This window comes from Pyrgilauda ruficollis, unplaced genomic scaffold (genome assembly GCF_017590135.1).
Source record: "Pyrgilauda ruficollis isolate IOZ18807 unplaced genomic scaffold, ASM1759013v1 scaffold102, whole genome shotgun sequence".
In the NCBI taxonomy this organism is placed as follows: Eukaryota; Metazoa; Chordata; class Aves; order Passeriformes; family Passeridae; genus Pyrgilauda; species Pyrgilauda ruficollis.
The window spans coordinates 1,446,502-1,465,467 of record NW_024508324.1 but is presented as its reverse complement, the minus strand read 5'-3'; the positions used below and the strand labels follow the sequence as shown (position 1 = coordinate 1,465,467).

The 18,966-nt window shown below is 35.5% G+C and overlaps 1 protein-coding gene across 1 annotated transcript in view; it reads right to left on the bottom strand.

Annotated features, from left to right (window-relative positions):
* The window catches only part of NCAM2 (neural cell adhesion molecule 2), a 171,229-nt gene that overhangs the window by 50,761 nt on the left and 101,502 nt on the right, over positions 1–18,966 (bottom strand). Inside the window, exon 12 of the mRNA XM_041469268.1 lies at positions 12,926–13,099. Coding sequence (XP_041325202.1) covers positions 12,926–13,099 — 174 coding nt within the window. The remainder of the gene's footprint in view (positions 1–12,925; positions 13,100–18,966) is intronic.

Here is an 18,966-nt window from a genome sequence, read left to right as displayed (position 1 = left end):
TTGGCACATCCAGGTGTCCTTTTCCCTGGAGACCTCCTCCCCCGTACCTGGTTGGTGGTCCCTGTGTTCCCTCCCCTTCCCCTCTCCCCTGGGTAAAAGGGCAAGAGCAGCACACACTCGGGAGTTCTGGTGGAGCTGTTGCAGGATTCAGAGGCCATGCAGCCCAGAATAAAACCTCTGGATTAAAACCCTTCATCACGACCCACTCCTTCCTTCACTATTGCCTTAAAGCTTCTCCAGCTCAGGGAGGCCTGAGGAATGACCCTCTTCTGACAGCGAGCTCCAGCCACAAGCACTGGAGCTCTGGCATGCCTGGGCTTGTCCCCACGTGCCCAGCTGTGACTCACATCTAGCCAAACAGTGTCTTGGGAGAAACACCACAATTGGCAGCAGGGGCCAGACAAGCCAAGGCATGTCCTGTTCAGCAATATTGGTAATTTCCAATAATATCCCAGTCTACTTCATACATGGCAGAAGCTAAAATCTCTCACTCTCCCTTGTAGGGCAGAAAGAATTACTGGCATGTCAGTTTTTCTTGCCTTTTTTTTTTTTTTTCCCTGTTCCTACAGTGGAGTCCCTGTTGTGACTTCCATCCCATCTGAAATTTGCAACACAAAGTTGGAGTTGAAAATGGTCTCCTACATTCAAGATTATATCCATGAATTCTTTGTTACTGAAAGATCCTGGGCAGAAGGTGAGGTAGGCTTCATTTGAATTCACAGCAGAAAAAAAGCTGTATCTTCTAAGCAAGAGGCCCACACTATTTCCCGTGGTGCACCTGGGATACGTTTGCTGAATGTGTATACACTAGTTCATGGTGTAGTAAATCCACATAGTTTGTCATCTGAAGATACTGGTGACTGATTTAATACATCAAGGTGAAACTCAGGTTTAAACTAGAAACTTATCCTGAACTAGTCACTCATTATTGGGATAAATATATTCTCTTTTAATCAAAAAACAACTACAAAAAAACCCCCACAAACAAAAAAACAAACAAAAAAACAACCCAAAAAAACAAAAACTCACCCAATGAAACCAAACCAAACCAAACAAACAAAAAACCAACAACAACAAAAGAAAACCCCAACAAAAAAGCCCAAAGAAAAAAAAAACAACAAAAAAAATCACAGAATCACTTCAGTTGGAAAAGACCTCTGAGATCGAGTCCAAGCTCTGAATGATTGCAACTTTGTCAGCTGCCAAATCCATCACCACTCCATGGGTAGTCCGTTCCAAAGTTTAACAACATTTTGAATGAAATAAATTCTTCATGATGTTCAGCCTGAACTTCCCCTGCTGCTGTTTAAGACTGTGTCCCCTTGTCCTGTCACTAATTGCCTGGGAGAGGAGACTGCCCCCCCACCTGCAACAACCTCCTTTCAGGGGGTTGTAGAGAAGGATAAATTCATCCCCAAGCTTCCTCTTCTCCAGAACGAACACTCCCAGCTCCCTCAGCTGCTCCTCACAGGACTTGTGCTTCAGACCCTTCCCCAGCTCCACTGCCCTTCTCTGGACACACTCTGGCCCCTCAATGTCCTTCTGGCAGTTGGGGGCCCAGACCTGGACAGGACTCCAGGCGTGGTCCCACCAGTGTCCACCCAGCACAGGGCATAGTCACTGCCCTCATCCTGCTGCCACACCACTGCTGATCCAGGCCAGGTGCCACTGGGCTTCTTGGCCACCTGGGCACTGCTGGCTCATGTTCAGCCACTGCTAACCAGCACCCCTATGTCCTTTTCCTCTCAGCAGCTTTCCAGCCCCTCTGCCTTAGCTTGTAGCACTGCAGGGGGTTGTTGTGGCCAAAATGCCTCCAAAGTCTAAAAAAATAATGATTTCTAACAACTGCACCTACTTCCTATTTTCAGCAAAGTTCTGCAGAGCTACATTTTATTTTTTCTATGAGGCATTACAACATATTTAGGATGTTTTGTGTAACAAAATACAATTCACTAGTTTTCTTATCGTGTTAAAAAACTGTATTGTGTTATTATATACAAATTAGATATGGCTTTCCTTAACCAGATGGACCTAAACTGCCCATTACTACAAATATATCAGTATTTTTACAGTGAAACAAAACAGATGTTGAGAATTCAGAAGTTCTTAGTGGTAAGCCAAAGGAATACCTGAGAACACAGGGAATGAATATTTTAAATACTATGCTTAGAGAAGCAGAGAATTTTTCATAGGTAAATTCATATATGTTAGCAAGACTTGTCTCTCAATTAAGACTGCTATTTAAAATCCCAACATTTTAAATTTCACTTTAATTCTGCTTCCTAGCAGTAATAAATAGAATATGTAAAATATGTATGATTTTTCTCACTTAAGTTGCTGCAGCCTTGGAGCTGCCTAAGAAGCAGGTTCTGACACAGGACTTCTGTCTTTCACACCACTAAGCCATGCACTTTTCATATCTGGAGCATGGAAAGTGTGAGGAAAAGAAAGTCTACTTGCTCTGTTACCCGGTTCAGGAGCTGGCAGAAGCCTAACCACCACGTGAAAAAAGAATAAAGCAGCTCCTGATTTCTGCTATCTCCACAGAGGCCATTTTCATGATCCCGAATGTGTCTTTCCTAACATTCCCTACTCTGTAAACAGAAAGACCTCAAGGATGACCTGAATAATGATTTCAAGGACTGTTCTTTTGCTTCTTACATGCAAAGATAATTTCTCTTCATAACTTTGTTCCTCATCCCCATCCTACTCCTGTATACTATAATTTATTTCTTACGAATAAGAAATAAATGGGAAGACAGAAAAAAAGTCATAAAAAGAGATTATTTTAAAGATATTGTGAAATGTAATACAGATAGGGCCATGCTATTGTTCTGTTGCTCATTCTTGTGTGTGGCTGAAGGAGAGCTCTATTCATAACCACTCTGTCTTTCAATGACCTTGAAAATACTTAAAGAATACTACTCTGTCATCCTGGAGCACTTCTCTATTTTGTATTACAAAGTGCAGCAGAAGTTTATATACACATAAATATTCCATAAATGTCCCTTATCCTTCTCTAAGTAGACAAGCAATGTACAATAAATGTGGTTGAATACAATACACTTGAAAGGCAAAATTTGCAGCTGCACCATGTGTCTCATCTATCAGTTATTCATACCCAATACTGCACTGCATCACTCTTTGCTTAACAAGATTTACCTTTACAAGCCACATCAGCAAGACCTTTAGATCAGATCAGCTGTTCACCATAAATTTACTTGAGAGTCTGCAGTTATGAAAAGCCTGAAAGGTCTAAATAGAAAATAGACCAGAGTTATCACAACAGCACCAGGTGAAATACATTTGGAATGACTGATTCTCCATTTAATTTCTTATTAAAATATTTATTACATACTCTTGCAATCTTCCATTTGTTCCTACAGATTTTTAGGTCTGTGTCTTAAGAAAATCATAAAGCACAAAGCAATGAGCTTTGACTGGTTGACCAAATGCAATTACAAGGAAAAAAGAGTAAGTTCATACAGTGGTTATATCTGCATAAAACTCAGTTGCTTTTAGTTATGAACTCATGCTGTGCAGTAAATTGTCTGGATTCTCTTCACTTCTCATGACATTTTATTCACCTTTAAATGTGAAAAGTACATCTCATTCTCCTGATATTTCAGGTCTGTATAAAAACCTGAAATGTTTAAACATCATTTTCCCTTTACACTTCTCACTTTCCAGTCTCTCTAATCCATCCATATGATTTCATTCACGACATTTATTTACAGTTCAACCTTTTCAACCACAAGAGACTTTTACAGCAAAGATTTGGATGAAGGCCAAAATTAGTATAGAGACAGAATTAAAGAGCTGAATAACTTTCTTACATGCAGGCAAATACACAAAATAAATTAGATAAAAAGTGGTCTTTGTCCTCACATTTATTTATAGACTATAGTAGTTATAAAACTGCATTAATTTTTTAACTTTTTTTTTTTTATGACAACTTTCCATTGAAAATTTTATTGGCAAATGGCATAATGCAATTTTATGCCAAGAATTAAGATTAAAAAAAAAATCAAGCACTTTTTATTCATATGATTTGTATCAGGTCTTACAACACTATAGCTTAATAGTATATGTATAGATATATATATGCAATTCCTGCCTTTTTGTAATTTCAAAGCAGGTTTTAAGTTAAGATAACTATTTTTGAATCAAACTAAGTACTCAGTTTATTTTGAAAAAACAAGAGTTTAGGCTTATCACTAGTATCATTAGTATATTAAGTGATAAGAGGAATGATCCCCAAATTTTTTTTGAAAATATTAACAATTATTGCCTATTAAAAATGGACAATTTCTTAAATGAAAACACTAATTTTAGTCAATTTGACAATGTGATAATAAATATGACATAATAAAAAAGAGTTGGGTATAAAGCAACAATATATTTTTGGGGTCTAGCTCTATAGGGGTTTTTGATCCATGAGTTTGCTGTTCTTAAACTGCCTGCCTAACAGTCATGTCAAATGAAGAACCATATCCTAAAGCTCAATTCACAACACAGATTTTTTTTTCTGAATGGCTTATGCCATCATTTGACAAAGACCTCTGAGTCTTCAGGTACTTCTAGATTTGTGGTGCACATACATAGTATTCCAGAAGGCATAAACACTCCTCATGAATATTAACTGTTATTGTTGAACTGAATGTGATCACAATTCATGCCATAGCGAGTCAAATTTGACAGATATGACAAGAAATTAAATGTTTCAAGATGTATTTTCCCCCTGGGACAGGCTGATGAAGGCATTTTTCCTTCTGCTTTTGCAGCTTGCAGTAGAAATTAATGAATTTTGCCTTGAAGATTTTCAACTCTGAAAGTAATTTTGAGTGCTGACTTAGCCTACCAAGCTATTTGCAGTTTATCTCTGTTTGATCTACAAATTATACAGATATATTCTCCTTAATCATTATACTTATTAGGAAAATTGTTTAATTATATGTGATTTGTATCTCTCAGGAATCTATTTGAAAGTCTTCCTGGTTTAATGGTTAAGTATTGTTACTCTGGAAACTGTTTCAGTAATCAGTGGGGTACGTACTTTCACACTTTAGTACAAAAGAAGCAGTAAATACAAAATCTGCAACCTAAGAGGTAATTCATGTGAATTCACTAATCTGTCTATTAAATTTCCTCTCAATTTCAATAATAAGAGATAGCAATTGCTTTGTTTTATAATAGGAAAGAATATCTTCTGCCATAGTGGTGTTTCTGAAATCTCAGGTAAAATCTATGCAGAAGTTCTTCCCTATGAGGACAGTGAGACCCTGGCACAAGTCTCCTAGAGAAGCTGTGGACACCCCATCCCTCGAAGTGTCCAAGGCCAGGCTGGATGGGGCTCTGAGATACCTGGTCTAGTGGAAGGTGTCCCTGCCTGTGGCAGAGGGTTTGGAATGAGATGAGCTTTAAGATCCCTTTCAACCCAAACCAGTCTATAATTCTATGATTCAATAAAATTTTGAAGTCTTCTGAAAGAATGTCTGTTTATATGATGTCCACCAAAATGTCCTGCTTAAGGACAGAAAATGAAGTTTAGTAGTTTTACCCAAAAACCTCATCTGCACAGACAAAAACAAAATCCCCCAAAACGCTAACCACCTGCCCTCTCCCAAAAAAACCAAAACACATCACACCATTTCAGAGTTTGGAATGTTAAATATTAATATAAATATATATAAATATATATACATATATAAATATATATATATATATATATATATAAATGTAGAAGAGGAAATGGAATTACCTTTTTTAAAATTTACTGGTTTTTTGGGGTCTTTTTACTAAGAACTTTTATTGTGAGTTGCCTACATCATCAGTACCTTCTCATTAGTATAGCCAATTCAAAACTAAATAGCACAATACAGAGGGAGAGGATTTCAAGTTTTGATTACCTCATCAACACGGGAATGTACATAACCTTCTCTAACGCTAAGGACATGTGTAGTAAAAGGAGCAGCAGTACTAGGCAGACCACACAGCACAGTAATTTAAGAACATGCCTTGGGTAAGAGAAAACTCTTATCTTCTGTAATGCATTTTAAAACCCAGTTAAATGTATGTGAATAAAATAATAGAGACAGGACCTGGTTTGAAAAAAACCACTAATTTCACAAACAAACTGCTAAATATGGAATTTCCATCCACAGAGACATTTATAAGTCAGGGCAAAGCGCTAGCAAAACTTGGAATTTGGCCCTGCTGCAATCTGGGGGAGTTGGAACTGATGTTGACAAGGATCCTTTTGGGACCTTTAGGAATTTAGGAAGCTAAATTATTCTAGAATTTCATTAAGTACATTAAATGTAGTGTACTCAGATGAAAAAGGAAGTAAACAGAACCTGCTGAGATTTGAATGTGAAATTACAAAGAATTAGCTATTTCAGATTTGAGCTATAAGTTGTTAAAACCCAGAGAGAAAAAACTGAAGTTATGTTGAAAGCAAGTATTTGCATTAGTGCTTGTAACTGGATAACTCCTTATTAGCTGAAACTAAAATCTTAAATTTATTGTTCTTCGATTTCCATATATTTCCATTTTCCTTATGCTGTGTTTATTTTTCAGAAAAGTAATATAATGCAACTTGTTCACCTGTCTTTTCTTCCAGAAAGAATAAATATTTCAACATTTCTTAGCTAGAAATATTTTTCATCCTTTCATTTTGCCTTAAAATGGAAAATTGTAAAAAACATATTTGACTTCTTCTTGTTCATAGTCTGATTATGTTATCACAAGATTTCAAAAATTATTGTCTCCGTCAATAAAATAGTCACTAAAGAAACATAAACATATGTTGATAAATTACCTTTGGTATATTTTGATATCACTGCATGAAATATATTTACAAGTAACACTTTTACTATTGAATAGTATTATACTTGGCACATTATTTGTAAAGTTTCTGCTTTCTGCCATCCAAAGAAGAATCTCTAATATTAAAAAAACTTTCTTGACCACTGAAATACAAAACATAGATATAGATTCAAAAAACATCTTGTATAACAGGTTGATTTTCTTCACCTTTCTTTTTTCTACTCCAAAGTTTGGAAATGTATGTATAACTTTAGCTTATATAATTTGTCTATTGTAGAAATTATTTTATACTAGTATCCTGTAAGAGCTAAATTATAATTCCAGGGATAATTTCACTACAAGGGTTGAAACTCAACAGAATATCTCGTGAAAAAAAATGCCAAGACTTATATATGCCACTGAAGTTCAGAGACTTTGAGCTTGTGGTGTTGCTTGGCTTGGTTTGCATTTTTTAGGGGGTCTGTGTTTGGTTGATTTGGTTTGGGGGCTTTTATGTTTTTTTCTGTTTGGGTTTTTGTTTCACAGAAAAATAAATGAGATGAGACATTTCTGATTTTTATGATCCAGTCATTTCACGCTGATATAATTGTTCCTGATTCAAGAAATTCTAAATTATCTAGGCATTATACATTAGCATTAGAAACTCAGGAAAACTAGAATCTTCCTCAAATGTCTCTAAACTCAATGAATGAGAAGTCTTGCTTCAATAAGTCTTCCAAATTTATTAAGTTTTTATAGGAGACATAAATGATTGAATTTTAAAAATTAAAAAATTAATTAATTTAAATTTTTGCCTAAAAAATTCACAAGAAAAATACCTAGAAATAGGAAAAAAAAGAAACTCTGATCTGGAATCTGAGAATTTCCAAACACAAGTAGTTTAGAGGAAGCAAAGGTGGGGGGTGTGTGTGGATGTGTGGGTGTGTGTACTGGCTCCGCAAATTCCCAAATGTGCATCTCTCTTCTCTAAGACTGCAAGCCATCCACCTATGCCAGAGGTGAAATTCCACAGTAATCTGAATATGTTTAATGTATTCCTCATGTTGTTCTATCACCAGCAAATTGAGTAGTACTAGAAATGCAGAGACTGCTTTTTCTTGGTATTTCACTCAGAAATATATAATGCTCTGAAAAAAAAAAAAAATCTTTATCTGTCTACCTGTAAATTGAAGAACAAAGGAAATAAAGTGTTTTGTATTCCTGTTGAAGACATTCAAATGTTTTCAGAGAGTGCACATTTTTCAGGTTTCAAGCCCACTTCCACAGTGGTTTGGATTTGTGTAAAAGCTAATTTTTACAAATGCATTATCTGCTCCCTGTAAACCAGAATTACTAATGATATCAAGACAAAACAAGACCTTGATGGCTTCTGTATTAGAGTTAAACCAGTGGTACTTTCTGAGGGACTGAATGTGAAGAACTGAATTTCAGAGACTCTATCTTGTTTCTTCCTTGGAAAAGTCAATATTGCACAAAACAGAAAAAATAAAGGAGGCTTTTTCTTATTAATTCTTTGTTGATTAGACAGAAACACATTAGTTAATGTCCTTTTTTCAAAAACAAAATTGCACAGAGGATTGTGATAAGGTGATTTTTTCCCAGCACAGGTATCTTACACCTTGTCACTGGTTTCTTTGTGCCTACAGAAGAAAGAAAGGCTGGCAAATGCTCAAAACCCCTGGTTATTCACTTGCTGATGGTGGATGGGCACCTTCCCACACTCAGGGATTTACCACCTCCCTGGGTGAGAGGATGCAAACTCTCCTTGGAGAATTAATCTTTCAACTACTACATTTCTGCTACTTCAAGATTAGTGGTTTTCTTTTCACTTCTGACAGAATCATAAATGTCTGGGCCCTGAGGGGACTGTTCCCTGCTCACCCACTCCCCTTGGGACTCCGGTCCACAGAGAACTTCACTGTAAAGTTGGATTTGCTGGTAGCCTTCAACAAAACTATTTTCATATTCAGAGGAGGACCTAAAAAGTGAGGAAAAATCTCACTGCCATTTGATTCCTGATCTCTTGCTGAATTATGAGAGTGTTGATGATGATTTTAAATCCCTTAATAGACATAAATTGGTGTATCAGATGATTGCTTCACTCTCTGTGCTCTGCTTCAATAGCTGCAATCAGCACAGACTTTCAAATGAAATCTTCTTCATTATAAAAGACAAAGGGGAGAAAACAAGGAAATAGATATTCCTGGTTACAGCTCCAAGACTAGAATTTTCTCCTTACCTGAAAACAGCTCAAAATAGTAAAGTTTGAGACAAAAGTCACCTTTAGAGGAATTTTTTTGAAGAAAATGGCAAATGAAGAGAATTGTAGACTGCTTTTGCATAGAATCTACTTCATACTGCTTAATCATCCTGATTAAACTTATTTGTATTTACTGGATGTTTGATTACAAAAGAATACCTAACAACTTTGATAAGCATCTATTGTGGTTTTCATATAAATAAAACAATTATATTCTTAGTTGTAAAAGGTTTTATACATAGCTATTGGATCATAACCAAATGAAAATTAATAACTTGCTAGCACTAGGAGCAATTCTGCTCAAGAAGTTTTTGAAACACCTATTAATCACCTATTAATGCTTAATTTATAAACTTGCTTCTGTAGCCACATTTCTGTGAGGCTCGTTTAATTTTAAAAAGCATTTTTCATTAATTTTATCAATTTATGGTTCTTTGTTGCGGTGTGAAGACTACATTATTCTTTTAAGTCACAGTAGAGAGGAAGCAGAAGACAGTTTAGCCTTGAAAATCCCTGTATTGGAATTCTAACAGTCTTCCAGGCACAACATTTTCCTGCATGTAAATTTTTATGTCTGTTTCCCTTTATGGTGTTTTTTGGAATTTGCACATTTTGTACATTGTGGCAAGAAAGGTCTGCAGTTTTACCCCTCCTGAGTTAAATCTGACTGATAAATAACCATCCTGTAAAATTTCAGAATATTTTGTCACTTAATACTAGGAAAAAATCATGGCCCATGCATTATGTATGCACCACCACTTGAGATGTGCAAGCAGTTATCTGTTCCTGTGTAAACACCATTTATGTCTGAATCTTAGCCATAAACTGTCCCTAAAATGTGAACAGATGGAAAAAGTGGTTTTGTTTCCATTAAGGAATATTGCCTGAGTGTGGAAATTATGATGATCCAACTACAAATGGTAATACTGAAAACTGATTGCAATCTAAATATCCTCCTCTTAGCTGAGATGATGTTGAGGCATGCTAGGAAAGTGATTCTCATTACTTAAGCCCAATCAGAAACTGTCCCAAGACCATGTATCTGTTATTATCCTTTAATAAAGTATCCTAAATGGCTCAAAAAGCTGAAAGGAAAAAACAAAAGAAAAGAAAACAAAATAGCGCCTTCACACTAATAAAAGCTTCTTTGAAAAATATTTCAGGAATTGAAAATAGGGATTTTGAAGAGAGTATCTCAAGGTTATCTTAACACTGTAAGTAGGATAAAATATAAATGAAGAGAATTTTAAATGGATGTTTTAGAAAAATTGCTAAAACCTTCTGAATGTCCAGGAAACATGCAAAGGCTCAATATTCCAGAAGAATTCCATTTAAATTTAGCAACATTTCCTTTATAAAAAAGGACACTAATTTTCTTATTTGACACTTCCATTTTGCAAAAGCTTTTTCTGTTCTGGATTGTTACGTTTGTGCTTTGCTAACATGTTTTGGCTTTCTGGTTTGGCCTTATAGTACTTCACAAATAGAACAAGTTTTCAATTTATTATAGAATATCTGCAGGGACTTATGATAAATGAAGCCAGGTCACTTTTGATCTCCCTATACAACTATATAATGTAGCTTAATAAGATTTATGAAAACAACATGTCTTCTCTTTAGTAAATGTTTGACAATCTGAAGTAGTTTTTGATTTCTAAAATAGCTCAGAGAGCAACTCAGAGAAATATAGGATATGTAGTCTCAATCTTTCTATACAGGGGTATATCAGTAGAGATTTCAGAAAACATAATGAATTAATTATGAATGTAGTATTAATTTTTAATATTGCCCACTGCCCTTTCAATATTTATGTATTTACTAGATGGCTCTTTATAGACAAAGATGGCTTTTCAGGTTGTATTCATATTTACTCATTTTTGTCGTCACTTGGAGTAGTTTTTGGTAACATATGCTTTTAAGAGGTGTCTTTAATATGTCCAAAATCATAAGTGTCACCTATTTTGTTTTCTCAACAAAATCTTTCAGCAGACAATTAAGAGACAATGAAATGAAGAGGACATCACATGCTTGCAAGATGGTATACCCCCTGAAATTGTCCATGTGAAAAAGGAGAGCAAAGTAGACAAAGGAGGATGTGGGGAATAATATGACAGTATACAGGAAGTAATACAGCTTTCTGCCAAATAAATGTTTAATATGAGTAGAAGTGGCAGCAGAGATCCAAAATGCTCACAATCTCCTTCATGGTCATAACATTTGCATAAAGACTGCAGGTATTTGTATCTGTCACTCTACTCCAATTTTAGAACCACAGAATTCAAACAAGTCTTGGACCAAAATGATTCCAAGATCAATTCATGTTATACAGAAATCTCCGAAGTGAGCAACAACACCCAATGTTGAAAGAATGTTTCAAAAAGAAAGTGAGTTTTTGAAGAAGGCAGCCCCAGCCATCTCTAGTAACAAGGGTCTGTCAAATTACACATCTTTCCTACTGTAATCAATTAATATTTTAATAAACTTCCCAACAACAGAAATAATAGGAAAGAAATTTTTATAAGAAGTAAGGTGAATATGTTTTTTGCAAATTTAACACTGAGGACATGTGTTTCTTCTGGTTTTACAATGAAATCAAATTCAAAATGTGCAATTGACTAAATGACTATAGTCACTGGGTTTTTACTCATTTGCACCCTACTATGCAGACTGCTCACTTCAGGTTTTACTATTCGATATAGTTCATATCAGAAAACAATTATTGCAAATTCATTGAAGGAAGTAGCTATGAGAATAAAAGTCTCTAACTTGATCTGCAACATTGCATGAAAAAAAACAGAATTGCGCCAATATCCATTAATGTGCCTGCACTGCAAATAGAGGGCAGGCACATTCTTCTTTAGATCTTCTAGTATTGAGAGAAATTCAAGCTTTACTGGAATAAAATGAATGTTACTATGATTTACATTATTACATTTATACACACAGTTACTGTGTTGAGATAAGAAAAACAAAAGATAAGGAGTTATAAACGTTTTTTTATGAACATGTTAATTAAATGTTCGTTATATGTTTCTTTGAAATAATTCTGTAATTTTGAACATGTTCAGTTTAGTGTAGAATTTTTGTATTATAGTACGTGAAAGGGAAAGAGAGAACACACATTAGATTTGCAACATTTTGTCTCCCGTTACTCTGCTGATCACTGGAACACCCTTTACGTGGTGAAGTATTAATCAGAAAACTGTTGAGGCTGCCTTAAGGAGCACTGAAAATACCAAAAAGTGTACTTAGATACAAGAGTTAACATTACTCTGTATGAACTCCCCAACTCATCAGGGGCCTAAAGAACTCTCGTCTGTTTGGGGAGGCTTATGCTCTTTTCTGCCAAGAGACATGCAAGTAAACACCCTTTTAGAGGGCATTTAATGTTTATTGAACAAACATGATATGCTTTTGAAACAGGTATTTTGAACATTAACAAGTCTGTAGAAAGTTACTAAGTAGCTCAAAATCAGTAATTAGTGCCCAGGATTAAATATGTTATAACAGCTTACTTAAAACTATTCATTTAGCTGCATACATTATGCACATTCTCAAATGCAATGTCATTTCTACTCTCTATGAAATGTATAGGTTCAAAACCTGGCTTTTGGCTGGACATGAAAAGTGGATAACAATTGTAAATTTTTTTTTTTAAATGAACATTTTACTTTTACAAAGTTGCAGGACTATTTCAAACTGGTGTAGAGAGGTCTGTACTAAGAGATACAGCTACTGGACTAAGACAAATAAAGAACAGTTAAAAAATACTTAGAGTATTTTCCTTGGACAATTCATCTCAGTCAAAATACTTCAATTTATTTTTTGTATACTTACTTTGAACTCCATGGGAGCGAACTATTTTCCAGGTTTCCGAGGCTACCTCTTTCACATCCACTTGGTAGTGGTGAATGGGCACACCTCCATGTGAATCTGGTTTATTGAAGGAAACTTTGGCAGTGGTTTGTGACAGCTCTAAAACTTGTACTCCATACGGATTTGATGGCACATCTGCAAAAGTACAAACACAGTTTAAAAATCAGCAACAACCAGACAGACCTAAGCCGCTGATAATGTACCCACAAAAGTCTCCTTAGAGTGTTCAAGGGAGAAAAAAATAATATTGAATATGATGCAATAATATTTGTGTTAGATAAACAATTTAAGCTTTCTACTACAGAGCTGTAAGAAAACCACATTAATTTCCTTGTATGTTAAATTACTGCAAAAACATTTTCCATTTTTGCCTCTCTTTGATAAAATGATCTTTCTTAATAGCTACTTTCATCATATAAAAATGTAAGAGATCAGACTGTTGACAGTATAATTATGTAAAAGAGAATAACAAACTTTATATCAAATTTAACAAAACGAACAGTTACAGCTAATTAGATCATTCAGAGTTTAAATTCTTTTAAATAAGCTTATGACAAAGAACCTTATAAATAATTTAGCCATTTTATGGAATTCTGAAACACAGCTGAATATGTGAATATTTTTTTTTTCAAAGACTGGATTTCAAATTACTAAGAAAATATGTTAATAGAAGGTTTCTTATCCTCTGCTCAGCTTAAGAACTAATTTACAAATCAGGTTGAAAGAAATATTTACTCTGAAATCAAAAGCAAGAGTATATCTTTCAAAGTAGAAAAGATCTATGAAAATAAAGCAGGTGTTTGGAGGTGTTGAAATGCTACATATGAAACAAAAGCAAAAAAATAACATTGGAGTCAGTACATCTTTCAGAATAGAAATATTATATTATTTTTACTATTTGTGATCAAACACATAGAAATCAAAAGACTAGCTTTTTTAATTTTCCTAAATTTTAAAGAGTTATAATTATAAAAAGTGATACTGAAAATGATAAGGAAGATTTTCAATTCTGTGGACAGAATACCAGGGTTTTGAAACACCATTAAATATTTGTTTTCTGATCCATCTGAAAATTATTTGCGTACCTTCTTCTAGATTTGACATTGCTTTTGTCTTCATGTTATGAAAGATATTTTTGTAATAATGGACATGCCAGAATTTGAGCCAAAGCCTGTAATTCGGTTAGTGGTTAATGAACCATTTACATAAAATATTGTCTGTATTCAAAGGCTGTCAGACAGTTGTGAATAAAAAGAAATCAATCTGAGCTTCATCCAGCATTACTACTTGAATGAAAATGAGACAAACAATTGTACAAAATATTAAAGAACATATTTAATGACATATTCAGCCACAAATTCTCAGACACTGCCAAATCTGGTCTAAAGGCACTGATTTCTATAACTTCTTCATTATCAGAAGTTGAATTTTTTTTCAGAAGAACATCTCTGTCAGTTATCAGGCTTGAGTGTTTTTATACAAATATCATACTTCCTACAGCTGGCATTTCTGATTCCAGGTCTCCTGAGACCTCCAATACTTGCTGTTCACTGGGTTAAAACCAGCATAGATTTTATTTATATGGATAAGAAAGTTGTAACATCTCTTACTTAAAGACACAGTATGTGAATCCATTACATTACAGTTTTAGTAGAATTCAAGTCTCAGCTTGAGGGATTCAAACCCTTTCCTATTCCAGGAAACAATTATCAGGATATGGGATTTTGCAAGAAATTTTCACATTTCTTAGGAAGGGATTGAAGATTTGTGACCAGATAGAACATGACCAAATGTAGCCAGTCTGCTATGAATCCATGAAAACATAGACCTGGTTTTTGGATCTCTTTCTAAATGGGTCAAAAAGTTGAGGGGTCTTTAGAAAAAAGAAATTATGTTCAAAAAACATACGGACTGTTTTTTTCTGTGACCACATAGAAGAAGAATGAATTGTATGAGTTGGTTGTTAAGTCAGTATTCACCCCAAAATCAAAAGAGCTTGAGGATTAGAACCAACTTGTGACCAATCCTATTCCTTCAGATTCTCTTTAGAGCTGAGAGAAATAGTTTTTTTTCCCCTTATATAGTCATCAAGTACATAAGCACCACTCTGTGTACAGATGCCTTCCCTCCTGAGCTCAAATGGCAGTGTAAGAATCCCAGCCAAGCAATCCAGGACAGCCATACCTAAAGCAGAATGGCACTGTATGTGGACACCATCACTTGGGAAGATGAATATCAATACTCAGTACTAAAGATGCTCTTTGGATTCAATTACAAGTTAAAGCTGCTGTGGATACCTACAGTATTAAAAATATCTTCTATACTTCTGAAAATTCTTTTTCTCTTATTAAAAGTATTCAAAATAAGCAAAACTAGGGAATGAATGAATACCTAATTTCATTCATACTACTTTTATGCTAGTTTTTGGATGACATTTTTAATAAGCCAATTCCCTGGTGCTTCTGTCTGCATCAAAACAATTATTTGGTCTATAGTATGAATCAAAAATGTGTTATTTACATATCCACTCTCTTCTTGGCTTTCCAAATGTTAAGGAGCCTCTCTTCCTTGTGTATTAATGCCTGTATGTGGTTAACTATAATAAGCATGGCTACTGCAGATTCTAGTATAATTTCTGCCAGAGGAAGATATGATTCCAGTTGACAATAAGCATGAAATGTATCTCCTTTGAAAAACCCAGTACAATATTTAGCATAACTAGTACAATGCAATATGTTTGGAACTCACTGAAGTGTAAAATACATCCACAATACTATTTAAAAGATGTGTCTCACATTCCCAGCCACCCACACATGTAGGTAAATTTTATGCAGTTTTCAAAGTTTAACTATATCAGTTGTAAAGAAGAGAGTGAATCACCTGAAGAAAATAAAGACGAGACACATTCCTGGTGAAAACCAAAACCAAATACTAGAAATACAATCAAGATATATTACAATACCTACTATCTATTTCCAGCTAGGCAGATCTGTAACTTTTTTCCCCAGTGAAGATCAATAACAGCATAATGAATTGAATCTAATTCTGTGGTTCTCTAATGAGTATGAATTTGATCATGCAAGGTATACAGCTTTCTGGTCCTCATCCAGCTGAACATTCCTGCATTTGAGCTGTCTCCTGTCAGTTGCAATTACTTGGAGCATTGCCATGATTTTCGTGTTAGAATTGCAAGGCTTCTGGATCAATGTTTAGCAGGAGTGAAGAATAATTTGCAATACTGTGTATTCTGAAGTCTGTGCCTGGAAGGATAGAGCTGTGGATTTTTCTTGTTCTTTTACATGCTAAAACCAACCAACAAAATGAATCGCAGAGGAGGTTGGCTACAGGCAGTGATCACTAATTCATATACTGTTGTAGATATAAGCTGAAGAACTAATAGTGGAAAAAGGAGGGGATTTACTTTCTATGATTTAAAGATCACTTGGTGATAGCAAAGATTCCAGAATACTTTCTTGGAAGTTCCGCTGCTTTTTTTGTCATTATACTGCTGTCAAAAAAAGAGAAAATTCACCACAAATTCAGCCTTTAAATTAAAGACATAAAACGTCCCAAGTGTCAGACATTTTGTCAACATCATCTTCTTTCCACAACATCTATTTCTCTGTCCAAAATGTCACTATATTAATGTATGATATTAAAGAACTGTGAGGAGCCAATTTAGTTTTGATTTCTGTCTCAATACTGGTTGTCAGAGGCAGGTCGGGTAGGAGGTGCACATGTGACACTTGCCAGAGGCAGCCAGGAGAAATGCCTTGTCTCTGGGGAGTCTTTGCTTGGTCACCATTTCACACCTCACATGGGACAGGCAGTCTGCAGGAGACCACCAAGGATGCTGTTCTCCCCAGAGAGGTTTCTCCAATCAGATGGAGAAAGGTCTCCAGCAATGGACTGCATTGGAAGGTTGGACCGGGCCAATGGTGTCCTGTCAGCAGGAGAGACTTTGGGAGGAGCCAAAGGGTATAAAAATAACTGCTCAACAAGCTCCTGGGGGCTTTTAGAGTCTTGTTTTTTGGCCAGGGGCTTTTCGACTTTGGGCTTGGTGACTGGGGGGGTTTTGTGCCCTGTTTTTTGGGGTGTTTGAGTCTGAGGGCCTTTTGAGTCTTGTTTTTTCGCCTAGGCTCCAGTCTTTTGACGCGTGCTTCTTGCCCTGGCCTCAGCCTGGCTTTTGGATCTCCTGCCCTCGCTGGCTCTTGCTCACGCTTGTGTCTGTCCTGTCTCCCTGTGTCCCTGACCAACGCGCTGCCTCCTTTGCCCCCATGTCCCTGCCTCTGGTGCTAATGCCTTAATGCCTGCTTTGTGTCTCTGTCTCCCCTCTCTTTCTCTCTTACCCCTCCCCTCACTTTCATCCTTTTCCATTTTCCTTCCTCCTGTCTTTTCTAGCCCTCTTTAGTAGGGCAGCTCTGTTTTTTGTTTGTTTGTTTGTACCAACAAATGGTTCTCAGGTACAATGTTGTCTTGGTTGACTTAATTTCATTCTAGACCATCTATTTTTAAAAGAACTCCTCACAGTTCCCCACACTGGAACACGACAAGAATCAAATAAAATCACATAGTATCACCAAACAATAGGTGTAAAATTGCCCCTCATCTATTTTGTACTCAGCACATAACACTGGTTTGCACAAATGGACTTTGTGATACAATGCCTAAATATAATTAGTTTGGTTCCAAAAACAGTATCACAGCTGATGGAGAAGTACACATAGAATTATGAGCTCATATTTGCCTCCACTGTTGTGTAAAGTCTCCTACAATTATGACCAAACTTATTCAATAAATGACCAGTTTTTATCACTGGGGATTTTCTTTTCAAGCTATTTTTTGATAGCTTTATGGAAGAAAATAACTCCCTCTCAGAGTTTAGCAGCCCTGGTATAAACAGAGAAAAGGAAGCGATTCTGTGAGAGTGGGTAGTGGGCTCAGGGATTGATCTTCCAGTCAGCTCTTGTCTCCTGTCTCTTGTCAGTTTGTTCCTACTGCACTTCTCCAGCTTTTCCTTTCTGTACATCTGGCATATATATTGACTGAAAATAACTGTGTCTAAATGCTGAATCTAAATAGCACTAGGACCTTGGCAAGAAAAGAGATGAGGCTGAGGACTAGACTTCTAGAGTAAAAAATCTCTATGAAATAGCTTCTACTTGTACATCCTTAGAATGGGAAAAAAACCTCAATAATAGATCTACATATATTTCTTTTGCGGAATCTCTGAGAGTTCTAGAAAAATAAGCCTTCAGTTAGTAAACTGATTTTTATTAGTTATACCACAGCTAGCAAATAAATACATACATAATAAATTAAAATAAGACATATGCACACAAATCAAAACACTGTGCTATGTTGATAGTTTCATACTTATTCTAATTGAAAATACGTTACTGTTTGGTTAAATTTTAAATAAAAATCCTTTAGCTGATGCTGCTATTATGTGAATGGCAAGTTTTAGAACAGCAAGCTAGATTTTAGGTCTGCCCATATGTTTTTGCGGACAAATAGGCTTTTGGTGGAATATGATTTTCTTTTTCATTTCAATATATTATTTCATTTCAATATACTATTCTCCAGGGAAAATTAAGTCCTACTACTTTGATTTTATTTTACCTGCATGGAAATGCAAATACTTGGTGAAAAAAGGAACATCCATTAACCAGCAGCAAAGTGCCAGCAGCAAAACTACAGACAAATAAATGTCTAAATTTGATTTTAATCTTTGTCACTTGTTAATCAGCCTTTTCATATTTTGAGCATGACTTTATTCCATAAAAGAGGTTACAGGGTGCATTTTCTGTTAAGCTCAATTATGGTCTTTCCCTTGTTGTCATTACTTCCCACATCCACTGACTTTCTGTGGGCACAGGATGCTTAAAGAATATCTAATTCAAAAAAGTAGTGTCAGAGTTCTGAGTATCTAATGAATCATTGACTTTTTGGTTTTTAATTCCCTGTAATATTCCTGTAGGAAGGAAAAAAGTTAAATCATA